This window comes from Lagopus leucura, unplaced genomic scaffold (assembly GCF_019238085.1).
Source record: "Lagopus leucura isolate 7727_CA_CO unplaced genomic scaffold, USGS_WTPT01 Super-Scaffold_100024, whole genome shotgun sequence".
In the NCBI taxonomy this organism is placed as follows: domain Eukaryota; kingdom Metazoa; phylum Chordata; class Aves; order Galliformes; family Phasianidae; genus Lagopus; species Lagopus leucura.
This window is the reverse complement of record NW_024962276.1, coordinates 8,652,194-8,668,377: the sequence shown is the minus strand read 5'-3', so window position 1 is coordinate 8,668,377 and position 16,184 is coordinate 8,652,194. Positions and strand designations below refer to the sequence as shown.

At 50.3% G+C, this 16,184-nt stretch overlaps 1 protein-coding gene across 12 annotated transcripts in view; it reads left to right on the top strand.

The window, feature by feature from the left end:
- Window positions 1-16,184, top strand: part of MSI2 (musashi RNA binding protein 2) — a 187,444-nt gene that overhangs the window by 160,258 nt on the left and 11,002 nt on the right. For 3 of the 12 annotated variants that reach the window (XM_042880060.1, XM_042880059.1, XM_042880067.1), the window contains exons 11-12: window positions 2,682-2,789; window positions 5,915-6,006. In XM_042880060.1, the coding sequence (XP_042735994.1) occupies window positions 2,682-2,789; window positions 5,915-6,006 (200 nt within the window). Of the gene's footprint in view, window positions 1-2,681; window positions 2,790-4,046; window positions 4,074-5,914; window positions 6,007-16,184 lie in introns of all 12 variants that reach the window. The other 9 variants (XM_042880056.1, XM_042880061.1, XM_042880055.1 and 6 more) reach the window with 5 other exon arrangements.

Below are 16,184 nucleotides of genomic sequence, written 5' to 3'. Positions count from 1 at the left end.
CTATCTTGTTTTCTGTAATTATATGCAGAGGACTCACAGAGGAGGGCAGGGATCTTTTCTGCAAGTCTGGAGCCCCTCATGCAAACATGATTATGAGGAGATCTCTCCTTCCACCCCTTTCCATTTCCCATGGAGCTTCAGAGCTGCCGGGGAGCAGCGTGTGGGGAGCTGTGTGGGTACCTGTGATGGGCCAAACTCAGGCACAGGGGAAGGGGCTGTGGCTGCTGGGAACGGGAGGGCATCCTCACCCTGAGGTGCTGGTGGGACCTGGGGGAGGTTCTGCAACAGGGAGGTCCCTTTGGGGGCACAGAAACCAGCACAGTGGTTCCCTTTTTCAAATACCTTTCCCCAAGTGACTTTGCTCCTTGTGCTGCGTTTTGTACCGTCTGTGAAACGGAGACGGTGTCACTGCCAAGAGACACAGGGACAAAGAGCACCGTAAGAACAAGAAGTGGATTGGCTGTGTTCTTAGACAGCACGCAGCATTAATGTGCTCAGCAGCGTGATGAGTGGGAAATTTGTTTTTGACTGAAGGAGCTGATTAATGCAGCGCCTGGCAAATGTAATTTCAGTGTGTGGGACTGATTACTTTCAGCACGTTGGATTGATTTAGGGATCCTCCAGTGATGGAACCCGTCTGTGTGTGTTGGTAAGCAGGCTTTTGCCAATACAGATTATCAGCCTCTGCTCCCATCTCCCACCTGTGCAGCCCCACACAGCCGTCCCGGCCGGCGCAAGCAGTGCCATTGCATGGAGCTGTGCAGTGCCTCTGGTGCAGAGGCTTTCATCTCATAGTCAAGAGAACAGCTTTCTTTCAGGGAGGAGGGATTAATTTTTCACACATCTGTCCGTACTGAGCTCCGGATCGCAATAATAGATGCTTTGTTCAGGCTCTTTTTGTGGGGAGCTTTCTCCACCCTTGTTATTTTGTTCTCCTTTTGCATGGCAAAACTTTTTGTCCTGCATTTCAAATAGATACTGAGAGTCCCTGGCAGCTGAACAAGAGAAACAAACTTTGCAGCCCTGTCCTTTATGCTGCTTTCGGGAGATGCGTGGTGATGTGAAAGGTATTAGATTGGTTTTGGCAGAGGCATTTGATTCCCTGGGAAATCCGCAGCTCCTCTGATCCCTTACGGATGGTTTAGGGCCTCCGGAGCCCCCAAGTGACGGGTTTGCTGGTGGGCAGCTGGTCCTGAGCACGGCATGGGGGTGTGGTGGGCGCTGCTTGGGATGAGGTAGCAGGACGTGCTCTGTGGTAGGCAGGGGGGAGGCTGTGAGCACTGCTCTGTCCCATGCACTCCCAGCTCAGCGTTCAGCTTGAGCGTGGCTCTGCACAAAAACAGAGCCCCAGAGCAATGCACTTATCCTGCAGGTGTGTTCCCTCTTGGCTAATGCTGGTTTGATTCTCTAACATCAAGGTCTTCTTGCTCCAGGCTACTGCAACTCTGCTACCATGTGCTGGGGGGAGCCAAACAAGGTTCCCCAACAGGGATGAATTTAGCACTCTGGTGTTTGGTTATAATGTCCCCTGATGTGAAAGTGCTTCCCTCTGTATCCTGCTCCTCAGAGATCATAGCAGTTCATCAACGTAATGAACAAATCATGTAGGTGTTAAGTAGCAGGGTTTGCTGTGCTGTGCATGGGCTCTGTAGGCAGGGAGCAGCTGCCTGGGTTACCCTGCATATACATTTACCTAGACTTTCTCTTTTCCCCCAACAGCCCTATTACCATATTTAAATGCAAGTATGTCTGTTTTTTAATCAATGTTTTAAGTAGCCTTAAGTGACTCTAGCCTAGCTGCTCTCTGCTCGTGCCCTTGGTAGATTCCTCATAGGTAGGATGGTAGTGGTAGCAGGCTTGTAGCTGGCAGGTTTCTCTGGCTCTCGCTCTCTCCATCTCTCAGCTTGCTGTTCTCTTCTCTCTTGGCTCAGTTGTTTTTCTGTGGTTCTTCAGCACCGCGAAGCAGCTGTGGTCTCGAGTCCCGGAGCTGCTGAGGGCAGTGCTGAGGCAGAGTTTGCACCAGCGGCTGTCCTGGCTGACAGCAGGAGCTCCCAGGGACCAGGAGCGCTCCAAGTGCTTCGTTGATGTGGCAGCACAGGGTACTGGGGCTTCCTGTTGATTGCCTGGACCTTGCCATTGCCCTCTTAAAATATATATAGAAAGTCAAAGCCTCTGGAGATCTGTTAATATTAATTAAGTAAAGAAACCGAGTCTGAAATCTTGGTAGCAGCGTTTCATTCATCTGCAGCCCCCTGTAGCAGGGTGTGTGTCTTCAAGCTCCTTGATCTGCGGCTGTTTTGCTATCAAAAGCTTTTTTCTTTCTTTCTTTTTTAAATTACATTCCGGTTGAGTTTTTTTTCTGCTTGATCCCAGCAAATCTGTGATCTTGACACGAGACCCTTCCCCCGTTTTCCATTACTGCTCTGTCTGTAGATCGGCACGTTATTATCACTTGCAAATAAGCAGCGACCGAAATGCAGCCGTCGCTGTGTGCACGGGCCGGCCCTGCCTGCTGGAGGGGATGTTGGCTGTGGGGGCCCTGCGAGGTCAGCCCCGGCCCCTCGCCTCCCGCAGCGCCGTGCCCAGGAACCGTGTGCCAGCACTGCCCTGGCAGACGCCCCGCAGAGGCGCGCGGTGCCGCCGGCTTCTTTCTTTACCCTTCTCCTTTTCTCCACGGCCAGGTTTTCCGGCAGCGGCTTATGGACCAGTAGCAGCGGCGGCCGTGGCGGCAGCAAGAGGATCAGGTAGGGGGGCCCGTGGAAGAGCAAACCCTCAGAGTGCAGGGTCAGGTAAAAGCTCTGTCGGTATTCTGTGTGGCTGCAGCTCTCCATCATTTCTCTGATTTTCCTCACGCTTATCCTGGGGATCTGAAACCAATCGATCAAAAAGATTAAAAAAAAAAAAAATAACTAAATCCCAACCCCAAACTACAAGCAGAGGCCACGGGCCTGGAGCACCTTGCAGGAGATTGGCGTCAGAACTGCCAAAACCAGGGTAGATATTCTGATTTGCTTCTTTATTTATCCCTTTATTACGTTGGTTTCTTTTGTTTAAATTCGAGATTATAAAGGACACCCAAAAGAAAAAAGAATTGCGGTGTTGCGAAAGAAAGTTTTCGTTTCTCATGGAAGGTGAGGGCCGGGCTGTGCAGGCTCTGCTCCCCGGCGCCGCGGGTCGGTCCCACGCGGGTGGCCGTGTGCCATTTCCTGCGGTGCGCCGGCCGCTTCTCATGGAAACGCCAAAGCTTTTCTTCCCGTCCTTCCGAACACTTCCGTTTTTTTTCCCCTTAAGGGAAATAAATCAATCGTTGCCAATTACCGTTATTACTTTGGGCTTCAAATTCAGATAAAGGTGCAAATTAGCGCTTTGCTGAGGTCGTGGAGCGTTCAGTGCACTCATGAGTGAGCTGCCGGTTGGGCAGCCCAGCCACCAGCCTGTCCCATCCCGCAGGGCCGTGGGTGCACGAGGCGCGGGGCCGGGCTGGGGGCAGCGCTGTGCTCGGCCTCCCCGGCACAGGGCCCGCTGCAGGGGTCGGCCGCTGGGTGTTGTGCCGGGCGGAGGCCGCGGCGTTGGAGGCTGCTCCCAGCTCACCCATGATGCAGTCCTGACGTGGGGGTTTCTCGGTGACTTTCCTGGTGGTGCGCTGGGTGAACCGGGCTCTTCCAGGAAAGAACCGACCAAACCGCTGCATACTGGGTCAGGAGGAGGGCACGGGCCCCAGTGTGTGAGCCTGATGCCGTGGAGGCCAAAGCAAGACACCAGGAGAACTCCGTTCCATGCAAACTGGCACTGCTTGCAGGCTACAAAGGATTATCTGTACCAGTTCCATTTTGTGGCATGTAGAGAGCGCCTAAGGGGTGACTTGCCAGACTGGTTGTGGGGGTCCCAATCTCCTCGCTCCTCCCACTGCCCCTTAACTGAGGGAAACAAAAGTTTTCAAAAGTGAAAAAAAAAAAAGAAAAAGAAAAAAAGAGAATGATTTTGCATATGATTTCAGGAAAACAGATTTCATTGTTTCTGCCTTTTCCTCATGTTTTGCCCTTCAGGTTTTGTTTTACGTACAAACAGACCTGGTGAGTTGCCCCTTAGCAAGGCACAGAGGGTTTGGCTGGATTAACATTGCTTCCCTGATAATTACTATTTTTTTAATCGGAGTGCTTTTGGTGCCCATTACGACTGAACTGAGCATTGATCAATTCTGTGCCTGAAAATCATTTGTCTTTAATTTGAGTGTTTTTTGGTTTTTCTTCTGTTGGGTTTTCTGTTTTGTTTTGTTTTTTCGTTTTTTATTTGAACTTGCAATACAAAACTAAATCTAACCCGAAATTAATAACACCCTTTCTGGCAAGTTTAAAGAGCAGTATGGTGTTTGGAAATGTCTTTCAAGCCTCAAAATTGCCCGTGTGCATAAAAATGGCAAAACTCCAAAACCGAATCACAAGAGCCCCCCCAACCCCGAGACCTGCAGGAGGGAGGTGGGTCTGTCACAGCCGTGGGGCGCAGCCAGCCCTGCTCCAGGCACGGTGTGTGTCACGTAGTCATCTCCATCCAGAGGCAGCTTTTGGAAGGGACATCCTCACTTCCATTCAGCCATGGTAGTGAATTGTATCCAGGAGCAGTAGAGTGCCATCAATCTTGTGATACAGTCTATAAGCCCGATTCATTACAAGAAAAAATGATTGGGGTTTTTCTTCTTTCCGGTTGGGTTTTTCTTTTTCCCTCTGCAAATTTGCACACCCCTCCTTCATACATGCCCCAGCCCAAAGCCCCAAGCCCCAAGGCTGCTGCCCCTCTGTGGGCAGCGCAGCACTGCGTTCCCCCCTGGCCTCACTGCTTAGCCTCATGGTCTCCCAAGGAGACTGCAGCCTTCTCATTTCCAATCCCCTTCAGCTCTGATGTGCAGACACTGCTGACCTCAGTGCTCCTGGCTGGTGACCCTTTGTGGCACCCTGTGCGTTGCTGGGCAGCAGGGCAGTTACCTGCACACGACCTGTTCACTCTTCACTTCCCTCTGCCCTTCTTTTTCTTTTGTGAGGATGCAGCCGCCAGTTTGCCTTGCTAGGTCAGACAGGTTCTCTTTTCTGTCACAGCAGCTATGTCCTATGCTCAGCAGAAAGGGACGTTTTCCTCTGCTCGTGCTCAATGTCAGCCCTAAACCCCGCTCTTGACCCGGCTGCATCCCCACAAGGAGGTGACGGCCGAGGGCTCTCAGTCTCTGTTCCCATTGGTGGGGCCGTGCCAGATCCCTCGGCTGCTTTTGATGACCTCATCCATTCTTGAATATTTTTTTTTATGAATTGGGACCTGAGCCATGGAAACGTAAAAGTCTGAGTGCTGCAAACTCCTCCTAGACAACTTCACTATCAGTGTCACATTTCTTTTAAATCCACCTGACATTTTTTTGCGTGTACAGCATTTTTGTCTTATAAACACATTTTTTAAAGTAAAACCATCGGGGGGACATTTTTATCTTACATTTGACATGGAGGGGGGGGGGGGGATTAACTTGGAAGGAAAGCGAGCCAACGAAAAATCGGCAGGAGAGGGTTTTAGTGCCTTCCCGTTTGGTTCATGGACAAGTCTGAGATTTTTCCAGTTTCCAACCTGTTGCCACCAGCCTTTCCTCCCTGCTGACCAGAGATCAAGGCGCTAAGGCCGTCAGCTCAGCCCGACCCGCTGCTCAGCAGCCAGTGCCCGGCTGTCCCAGGTGACCGCGGTGCTCCGACGGCTCCCAGCACGGCTGGACCTCGGGCGCCTGTGCCGGCTTGGAGCCCCGCGCCCCGACAACCCCTTACTGTACTTTATACTTGCCAGTATAACGAATCTAGTAACGCAAGCTACTGACCTTGATGGTGAGTGTGAGCAGTTATGTTTTGTTGTTTTCTCTCTTGCTTGGTTGGGGCTGCTGTGAGAGAGGGTGTCTCTGAGGCATACTTTCCGGCCTCTCTTACACTCGGACGTGCACACCTCCTCTCAAACACTCTTCTGAGCGCTCTCAGCGGGAAGGTTTGTCCACACCTATTAATCCTCTCTCAGTGTCCAGCTTCTTGTTAGTAGCAGCTGGTTGCATGTTTTTTGCTTGTTCAGACGAAACGGTTCAAGAAACGACTCATATCAACTCTTGAGAAATGTCTCTATTTTTTTGTACACTTTCTTTCTTTTGATGTTTTTATTAATTTCCCTTACTTAAAAAACAAAACACCTGTCGTCCCGTAAAACATTTCACATCTTCCCTTGCCTGTTCTTAGAGTGTATGTATCTGTGGGACTGAACTAAATGCATGCACTGTAGTAGTCGTACTGGTAGCAGTAGATGTAGTTGTAGAACATGCATTGTCGAGTTGATATTATAGGTGCCATCAATGTGAAATAGCGCGGCAGTTAAAAGCATAGCCTTGGTCTGACTGAGAGCGTAGGGCTATTAACAAAGCAGAGAGCTGCTAAAGGCTTGGATCCATAGTCCTGCATTTGTTAAATCCCATTATCTGGAAGTTTAAATTGAATGCAGCTGTAGGCTGTACAAGAACCCGCACATGCTGTTATGTTGATAGTAAATTTGCCGTATTTTTTCAAATTAAACCCCCTAGGAATTTAAATGCTAAGCATAACAATATTCTCTAATTTTTATTTTATATTAAAAAGATATTTTAAAAATCATTTTACAATCATGGTTTCTCCATCAGCCTGTTACTCGTCCATATTAGCCCATAGAATCATTTGTTAGCAGTTGTAGACCAGATGTGCCGAATGCAAATCACTCCATTTGGGTGTCTAAATAATACCATGTGTGCGAAGCAGCTTCCCGCAGACCGTCCCAAGACATAAAGCAATTGTTTTTAGGTCATAAACCTTAAATCTTGTTATGCAACAGAGACTCTGAGCTAGCGGTGGTTTGTATTCATTGCCATGTCACCGAGCTTAAGGGAGCTTTTGTAAATGAAGATGTAATGTTTCATGAATATTGGCATCAGGAGCTTGAGACGAGTTCTGCATCTTTGCTGTCGAGCCAGCGAGCGGCGTTGCTTCCGGTGCCCAGGTGTGTGCACGAGGCTTTGGGAAGTCTTTCCCAAATGAAGTTTAGTCTGTGGGTTTAGCAGGCAGCAGGTGAGATCCCAATAGAGACTTTGTTTCTCTGTTTCGTTGGCTGGCTGTCAGAGAACGCCCTGCTGGGAGCAGTTGGGGTGTGCAAGGTGTGGGTGCTCCCTGCTTCCTCCTCCTCCTCCTGCGAAGGCTCTGTGCTGAGCCCATGGTCCTGCTCTGCTGGGGGCTCTGCGTTCAGCTGCCAGAGGGAATAAGGTTTTCTGGGGGCTTTCGAAGTGTAGTTAAGAATTTGTATCTGCTCCTCACCTCTAACAGAGCATCAAGTAAATCAGCCAAACAACAGCTTGGATGGAGCTGACCCAGAGGCAGCCTGTGCAGAGCAATCGGAGCTGCCCGTATCGCTTCCCTGATTGCTGCCGAGGAGCCGAGGTACTCAGGTATCAAGAGGGAGAATTATGTCCCCTTTTGATCTCGATCTGCCAAGGAGGCAGGGGACCCACTGTTTAATGCGCAAGGCGTGTGATGTAGTGAAGAGCGTATCTGAAAGTTAGCAGAGCGACAAATTGTGAGGGGCTTAGGAATCCTTGTCTTACACTTCAGGAAGGTGCTCTAAAAATGTAATATCGCCATTAGGCGCCCATAGTGTTGGCAAATTGCAGCCATAAAGAGCTGGACCACGGCTGGGCTGTGCGGGGGGGGTGACACCAGCACGGAGCTGAGCAGGGATGTGCCGAGGTGATGTGGCAGTGAGGGATTTATGCGGCCTGCGGAGAGGGCTCCCTGCGGCACGGCTGCTCAGATGGAACTGCTCCCCTCCTTTTATTTTGCTATATAAAAGTACATAAAATTTAATCCAAGCTATGTAATCTCAAAAGCCAGAACCTAACAAGTGGACCACTTGGGAGCAGCAAGCAGGCTGAAATTTCTCACTCCACTGGAACAGCCGGTAATTATGTGACAGAGGCTGGCAACCGGAGCTCTGCACGGCTGGAGCTTCAAAAAATTAATGGCTGCATCAGATGTTATCTTCTGCTTATCTTCCTAGCAGAGGCAGGCGGTGCTGGAGAGTGGTGCAGGCAGTCAGCAGGGAGGGGTGGGATGGAGAACCTCACACCTCTTCATGCACTTGCAGAGGGAGAACACAAAGGCCAGTGTCTGGAAGGAGGTTATAGAGTGCTGGGGGTCTGCCCCTGCCCTGGGTAATGGGTAGGATGAGAGGTGAAGGTTCATGTTGTGTCAGGGAGGGTCAGGTTGAGTATGAGGAACGATTTCTTCTCCAAAAGGGCGGTCAGGTGCTGGCACAGGGAATGGGGGGGTCACCGACCCTCCAGGTGTTCCAGATCTGTGGGGATGTGGAGTTGAGGGACACAGTCAGTGTGCGCAGTGGGGTGGCTTGGGGTCAGACTTAGTGATCTTGGAGGTCTTCTCCAAACTTAATGATTCTATGGTTCTGTGATTCTATGTTTTGTATCATCTGGGAGGTTTTGTGCCAATCCAGGCTGGTTCCAGCCCCACAGAGGTTCTCTCCTCTACACGAGCCCCACTCATCGGCTTTTCCTCTTGGGCTGAGCTCCTTCCAGGGCCATGTAGGAAGTTTGGCAGATTTAAAGCCATTTGGTGCTGCTGTGATTAGGCCTCAACCACAGCAGTGATCGCTCTGCACAGGGCTCCTGGCTGAGGTCTGTTGTGGTTTAAATACATCAGCCTTAATCAATAATTTCGTAATAGGAAACCTTGCGCACTTGATAAATCGTCCCCTGTGCAATTAGTGACCACCTCTGATGTGCAGACTTAAGCATGGTGTAAGTTAATCTTTTATGAATTTAGCGGCTAACTTTTAATAGTCTTTTCAATCAGGAGAATTATTTTCAGCGGGAATTAGGTCCCAGCAGAGACCCTGCTGCCTCCAGGCACACAGAGCTGATGCCCCCACAGCCATGGGATGGACTGAGCACAGCGGGCTGAGCCCCGTTAGTGCCACAGCTCTGAGTGTGACATAGCATGCATTTTACAGACCCACCGCTGACCCTCACCCTAAATGCTTTAGAAGTAAGTATGTAATTACAATGCTGTTGGGTTTGTTGGTTTGTTGGGTTTTTTTCCTGATTTTGGAGAAAGAAAAGTGAAAAAGAAGCAGTGACATTTTTCCTTGCAGCGAGTGCTCGCATGCGTCTGGCTCAGGATTAGCACGAGGAGCAGGGTGGATTAGGAGTTTCAGGAGAATGCAGAATTGGTCTTTGGGTGCATGAAGCTGAGCTCTAAAACCAATCTGCTCACACAGCTGGGGCTGTTCAGAGGTGTCTCCTGGCGGTTGGAGCCCAGCGCTGTGTGCAGGGGGGGGGCCCCGGATGCCCACAGGTGAATGGGTGCCCCAGGCTGAGGGATGGTGTCCCTGCACATCGTGGTGCCTTACAGCCCCAGGGCTGTTGTGATTTTCCTCCTGTATTGTCTGTTACTGTTCAAAAGGCTTCGATTTAAAATTAACGGGAGTGATAGCCAGTTAATGCGTTACAGTAGGAGGCCAGAGTTTCTGTTGCTATGGCAATGGAGTTCGGCTCATTTGTTTTGTAGATGAGTAATTACTACGCAATTAGAGTGGGCTAAAAATAAAGGGGCCTTTTGTTCCCTGTTACTCATTAATATTAATAAAAGACCTGTCCGGGCAGTGGTAAACAATTAATGCAGATGTGGTGCCCATGGTAAAAGTAGCAACAGATTTCATGTTACCCAGCAAGAGGTGAAAGTGGCGTCTCTGCTTAGTTTGGCTGTTGCTCATTTTATATAGAAAAATGATGGGGGAGGCCTGCTGTGCACAGGGTCACACGGCCCAGCCTGCTGCTGGCCGGGCGCTCGATGCTGAGAGCTGCAGCCTCCTGTGTGCACAGGGCAGTGCTGGCTGGCCCTGTGCTGCTGCAGGGTGGGAGCCTCTCAACCAGCCCAGCCTGGGGCAGCGCAGGCACTGCTGCTGGAATGGCAGCCCGGGGTGCCAGCACCAAAAGAGAGCAAGGGGAGATGGTCCCAAGCAATTGGTGCGAAGCATGCAAGCACCGGAACACAGCAGATTTCAAATGGGCTGTACCATCAGGTGAATGGACAGGGAAGGCTGCTGGGCAGGCACTGACACAGGCTGTCCGGTGAGCAGGTGGGTCCCTGTCCTTGGAGGTGTTGCCGGGCCATAGCAGTGTGGCACTTGGGGATGGGCATGGTGGGCATGGTGGGGGTGGGGTTGACTTGGTGGTCTCAGAGGTCTTCTCAAACCTTAATGACAGTGACTGGACATGATGGGTTGGCGGTTGGACGAGGTGATCTTCTCCAGCCTTACTGCTTCTGCGACTGATTTGCTGAAGGTGGCAAACAGGACAGCCATTACCTCTCAGATTTACTTGCTGGCCTCCATGTAGGTGTGGGACACGGCTGTAGCCCCCAGTGCTCAGCACCCGCAGCGCTGTGCGGAAACACCACCAGTGAGGGGCAGCAGCACGGCCCAAAACGCCGCTGTGGTGGTTGGGGGATTGCAGAAAAATGGAAACCGCCTCCCTCCCAAAGTGTTTAACTAATGGAGGGAAACGTAGCACAGCCTTTGTAAGGTCGACATTTGTTTGTTGTTAAGGATCTAATTAGAAACATGAGAGGGAGCTGAATGGCTGCTTGCTCGGCTAATTAGCGACATGCACGAAGACCACTTTGAACTTCAAGGACACAAAGCTATTAGCGCTTACATCAAAAATGGATTAAACTTCTGTGCTTTTATAATGATTAAAGATGAGCTGCTCGAGAGGAAATCCTTTTGTGGGGTTGTGACAAGCACTGGCTCCCTGATTGCAGCTCCTACAAGTGGAGCTTTGTGTGGCCTCCGCATCAGCTTGGTGCGCGTGGCACTGCCAACTTGCAGGACAGAGAATGTGATTAGGCAATAAATATTGATCGCTTGCAAAAACGGTACAGCCAAGCTGGAAAGTGCAGGACTTAGAAAAGCTGCACTTGAGTACATGAACGTTGTGCTTTTGTTTTGTTTGTTTGTTTGTTTTTGGCAAATCAATGGACAGCTTCCAGATGTGGCTGATGCTTTGAGGAAGCCAAGTGAGGCCTTCAGCAGGAGCAGGTGCTGCTCGCATGCTTGCAGGGTGCACTGAAGGACAGGGGTTGGGTTTTTTAAGCGTTTGCTCCACTTGAATTTCGGGTGTACGCAACTCTTTGTAACAGCAGGGGAGCACTGGAGCGGAGGCAGGAGCAGTTCCATAGGATGACAATTGTCATCATCACACTGGCACATCCAGCATGGTGCATAACAGCTGGGACTGCTGCTAGGTGCAGGCCTGGAGGTGTGAATAAGGAGGGGTCAGGCACTGCCCCATCCCTGCTCAGTTCCAGCTGTAATTGCTGTGCTTGGGAACCTGCTCACCTCCCGCCGCTTTCTGTCAGTATCCTGGCAATAGTTCGATGTGTGAAGCCATTTCCAAAAGGGCTGCAGAGACAGAACAACCTTTTAAAGTGTGACTGCAGATAGAAAATACAGTACAAATAGTGTCTTGTTAAGGCAGATAGCAGCTCGCAGCGTCTCTCGGCCCCATCACACCAATTTGCTGATGAGCCCCACTTCTGTGGTTTGTCCCTGCGGGCGGGGGGCTGCCCGGCTCTCCCTGGGGCTGTGCTGGGTCTCCACAGGCAGCACCAAAACCTGGCTGTCCTGGGAAGAATGCCTCCAGCTGTCAGCAGTGACAGAGGATCTGCCTGCCGCGGGGCTTACCAAGAGGGGTTTGCTTTTCAGGTCTGCTGGGAAGGAGCACAAGCAAAGCACAGCCCCGTACAGCTCTGCACAGTGCTGTGTTGAGCAGTGTCTCTAATTGCAGTGCTGGGTTCTCTGCTTTCCTGTCTGTTTCCCACTTCTGTGCTCAGCTAGTTGGGAGCTGTTTGTACGCTGCTGTTCTCTAGGATGTCTGTGTGTTTCCAGCTCATTATTTCAGAGACATTTTCTAGTTTGAGCATTGATCTGAACTGGAGGTGTGCCGCGTGCAGTTTGTCTCAGACATAAAATAAAGCTGCATGTAAAAGGGCAGGTAGAGAAAAGTGATGCCTCTGATAGTTTGGCCTGACCACAAACAAATGTGTTTGTGCCTCCAGCAGGAGCTGTGTGCAGTGGCTGGGATATAACAAAAGAGTCTGGATGCAAACACTGAATTCTTAATGCTGTGTCTGTGCGCTCCTGCAATCTGAATGGCAAGCAAAAACCAGGAGCACTGACGTCTTATTTCACACTGGCATTAATTTGTACATCCATGGCTGAGTAAATCACATCGGGGCAGTTAGCATCTCAGAACAGCAAGGTGCGAGCTCTCTTCAGCTGCAGCAGTGAGTGCTCCAGGAATTAGGGCTGCCCCAGCTCTCCTTGAGGTGGGTGCAGTGCTGGCTACCGGTAGGGTACTTGTGAGGCTCTCAGCACTAATGATTGAGCTTTGCATGCAGTGCAGGAGTTGCTCTGCGCCCCATCCTGTGGCTGTTACTTAAAGTATCAGCATCACACTGTGCCTGCTGGTCCATTAGTCATGCACAAAGATGTGGTCATTGGTGTTCATGCTTCAGGACACATGGGATGCCTGAGAAATCAGGAGGGAAGCAATCTGTGCTGCACCAGTAGCCCTGGTTTTTAGTGGTGTCCTCTGCAGCATTTGTACTTGGTTCTTTCAAAGTCAGTGCAGCAGGTTTGAATGCTTGGGTGCCTCTTGGGGAAATTCCCAACTTCCAGGTACTGCAGCACAGTGTCAGAGAGGTTTAAGGAAGTAGCTGAAAGCATCCTTTGCTCCACATGGCTGCCTGTAGTTACCGTGATATCTCATGGAATTAGATCTAACTACTCCTTAGCTACAGGTGCTGTTCCTTCTGCAAAAATCCAGGCAGATCCTCTGAACTGCCATGAATCAAATTAAATCCTGGGTGAGCTGAATCAAATGCCCCAAGCATGGGGTTGTTGCTGTCCCAGCTGTCCCCCTGGCCCGTTCCCTGCCCGGATCCATAGCCGTTCCATCACCATGCTAAATGTTACCCTATTGTTTCCTCCTTCAAGCTGGAAGCTGATGTTTGCAGCACACTAGATGAATTTTTCATAAAGATAAAAACAGCCTAATCTTGTGAGCTTTGAGTCTTGGTAGTGGGTAATGGCTTTGATTTAAAGCATTTTGTCTTAATGATAGTTACATTGAAAATTTCCTGCTGCTTTCAAGCACGTGGAGTTATTATCATAAACATTGGTGGTAGAAATGCCTGCCAAATTGCGCGTGGCTGTTTATGGCAGATGAGAGAGTCATGCAGAAATTAGAGCTCTGGATCAACAAGTTGTCAGAAGCATGTTGGTACAGAAGGGCTCCGTCGGGGCGCGGAGGAGCAGCGTGCTGTGGCTCTGCGCCGGGCGCAGGGAGAACTGCGGGCAGGGGCTGAATGGCCGCTTCCACTTGGCTTGCTTCTTTGTGTTATTCCTTGTGTGGAGCCTCTTGTGTTTGCTTCTCTTGGAAACATGAGCAGGTGCGTGCTTTGTAAATGAGGATGTGTTTCTAGGGGAATATTTCACTCTTCTCTCTTTTTTTTTTTTTTTACACGTGTAGCTTTGCTCTTTGTGCTCTGTTCAGCAGCATCACCCACTCTGAGCAGCACCTCCACCAGGGCCTGTGGCCAAACTCTGCTTCCAGCAATGCCAGAAGCAGATCAGCTCAGCAGCACTGATTGTGTCCCAGGGAATATGAGCCCTCCCCGGGAGGTGGTTGGTTGTCATTGGGCAGTCCTCAGGAGTGCTGCCTCTGCTTGCTGATGGTGCCGGCCGCTTTGCTCTGGTGCCTGCAGGAGGGGACGGCCATGGGGATGGCTGTGGGCAAGGAGCGGCTGCAGGCAGTGCTCGGCTGCTCTCTCCATGAGGAGATGCATTTCTGGCTGCGATGACAGGGTGCTGTATTTCATCCTGAAGTATTCTGCCTCTTCTTGAGGAGGAAATGCAGTAAATCATGGGTGGTTTCTTGCAAAGTTGAGGTTTCCCTTCTGCCTGTGTAGTAGTAGGGAGTGCAGCCACGGGTTGTGCGCTGTTCTTCGCGTTGCTTTTTCTTCAACTTTTGAAATCTTTGTAGAATAATTGTAAAACAAGCACAGCAGTGATTACTGAACCCTTTCTCTCTCTCTTTACCTTCACTGACTTGAGTTTATTTGGGTGGGATTTTAGCATCCAGCTTGCTGTGCTTTACCCATCTGTTTCCGTCTCCCCTCCCAGAGAGGCATCTGAATCCTTGTTAGTGCAATGCACAGCTTGCTAAGGCAAATGTCATAATGAATCCTGACTTAGAAATTTCTCAAGAGTTCATCAGAAGAGAGTTTATCTTTCAGTGGTGACCTTTCCTGTTGCATGTGGATTAATGTACAATCAGGTCTGTGCTAACACAGCAGTTTGCAGGAACGGGTGCTCGATAAGCGAGCTCCTGGAGCTCCACCTGCTCCCTGCAGCTCTGCTCTGTACCCCACATGCAGCTCTCTGCTGGAATAGTGTGTTGAGAAGTGCCTCACATGCATTCAGTGTGTGCAGAGAGCTCTGCAGAAGGATGCCGAGGTGAGTTAGTAGTCGAAGAACCTTGCTCAGTGTAGTGCTGTCTTGAGGTTACAGATGCATTTTAAAATTAGCTGCAATTTGACATTTATTTTAGCGGAAGGTTCTCTGCTCAGAGCAGTACTCAGGGAGTGAGTGCAGTGAGTGTGCAAGGATCGGTGTCTTCTCTGTAAGGAAAAGCACAGCAAATTCTAAGGGAAGGAAACGCTGCAGGAAGTGTCCCTGTTCTCATCACTCAGCTGCTGTCACTTTTTTTCTTAGGTGTAGGAAGAGCTTCCCCAACCAAGAGGATGGGGCTGTCTGGGCTTGGGGAACGTTGAGGATGGTTAGCTGTGACTTACAGACAGATCTCATCTTTTTCACATCCCTTCCACATCGATCTGATGCAGGGCTTTGTGGTGACACCTGGGGCTGAAAATCATGCGTAGTGGAAACCGTTATGTTGGAGGTACCAAGTCACAGTTTCAGGGCTGTGAAAACATCCAGTGCAGGATGGTTCCCTGTGCAATCAGTTGATAAATTGGAGCTCAATTCCGATCCTGGAAACAGGTGCAGTGTCTGCCACGGCTTCCCGAGTGCTTGAGATGGAAGGGCATCGCCCGCTGGGACCCACAGGAAAGCAGGAGGGCTCTGCTCCAGCACTGACCAGAGCGATCTGCAGCTCGCTGCTCTCCTCCAGCACAGCACAATCCCTGCCAGTTTGCCAGCAGTGCACTTCCCAACATCCACCCGTGGTTATTTCCAGCTCTGTCTGCAGGATGTCTGACCAGGGGAATGTCTCAGGTGCTTTGCAGGCCGCGGTGCTTTAATCTCAGTGCTCTGTGCCTCTGCACCCAACAGCACCTGCAGCTCTCGGATGGCTTCTGCTGTGAGCTGACAGCTTTGTCCTACAGCTGACAGCTTTGTCCATCTCCCACAGTCTTAATTTTTTTTTTGAGGGCTGAAATGGCATCCAGAGTCAGGAGAGTTTTGTGTTTTGTTTTCTGCTTCATTTCAGTCTCAGATTACTTGCAGGTTTGTGTACAACAGATTTCTTTTCAGGCATTTCTTACCCAAACGCACTGCATTCTGCATGTTGGGAAAGTCATTCAAGGTCCCTTTGCAGTTGTTTCAAAGCGATCATAAAACTGCCTCCAGCTCTAGGTGCGCTTCAGTGCAGCTATTGTAAGAAGACAAATATTTAGCAACTCACCATGGCTGAGTGAATCGTTAAAGTACGGCTTTCTCAGGACTGTTTAGTCTCCTGGTAATTATGAGAGCTTTTCTCTTTCATTTATCGGGTCTGGAGCAAAGTGTCAGCTCTGTAAAAGCTTCCAACCCTTTCTGTGAAGTTCTGCAAACAGCTGTTAGCAGGCGGTGCACAAAGTGCTGCCTGGGCACCCTGCGCCCACGGAGCTGTGCGAGCGGAGCGGAGGGCGTGCTTTTGTGTCACACGTTTGTCTGCAGCCACTTCTGTGATCATCAGGATGTAGTACCAAATTGATGCTCAGGAGATAGAAAATTGCCTTTTTCTTATGTTGCATACCTACAATCAGAAGGATGTTGAATAAACAGCTGCCAACTCC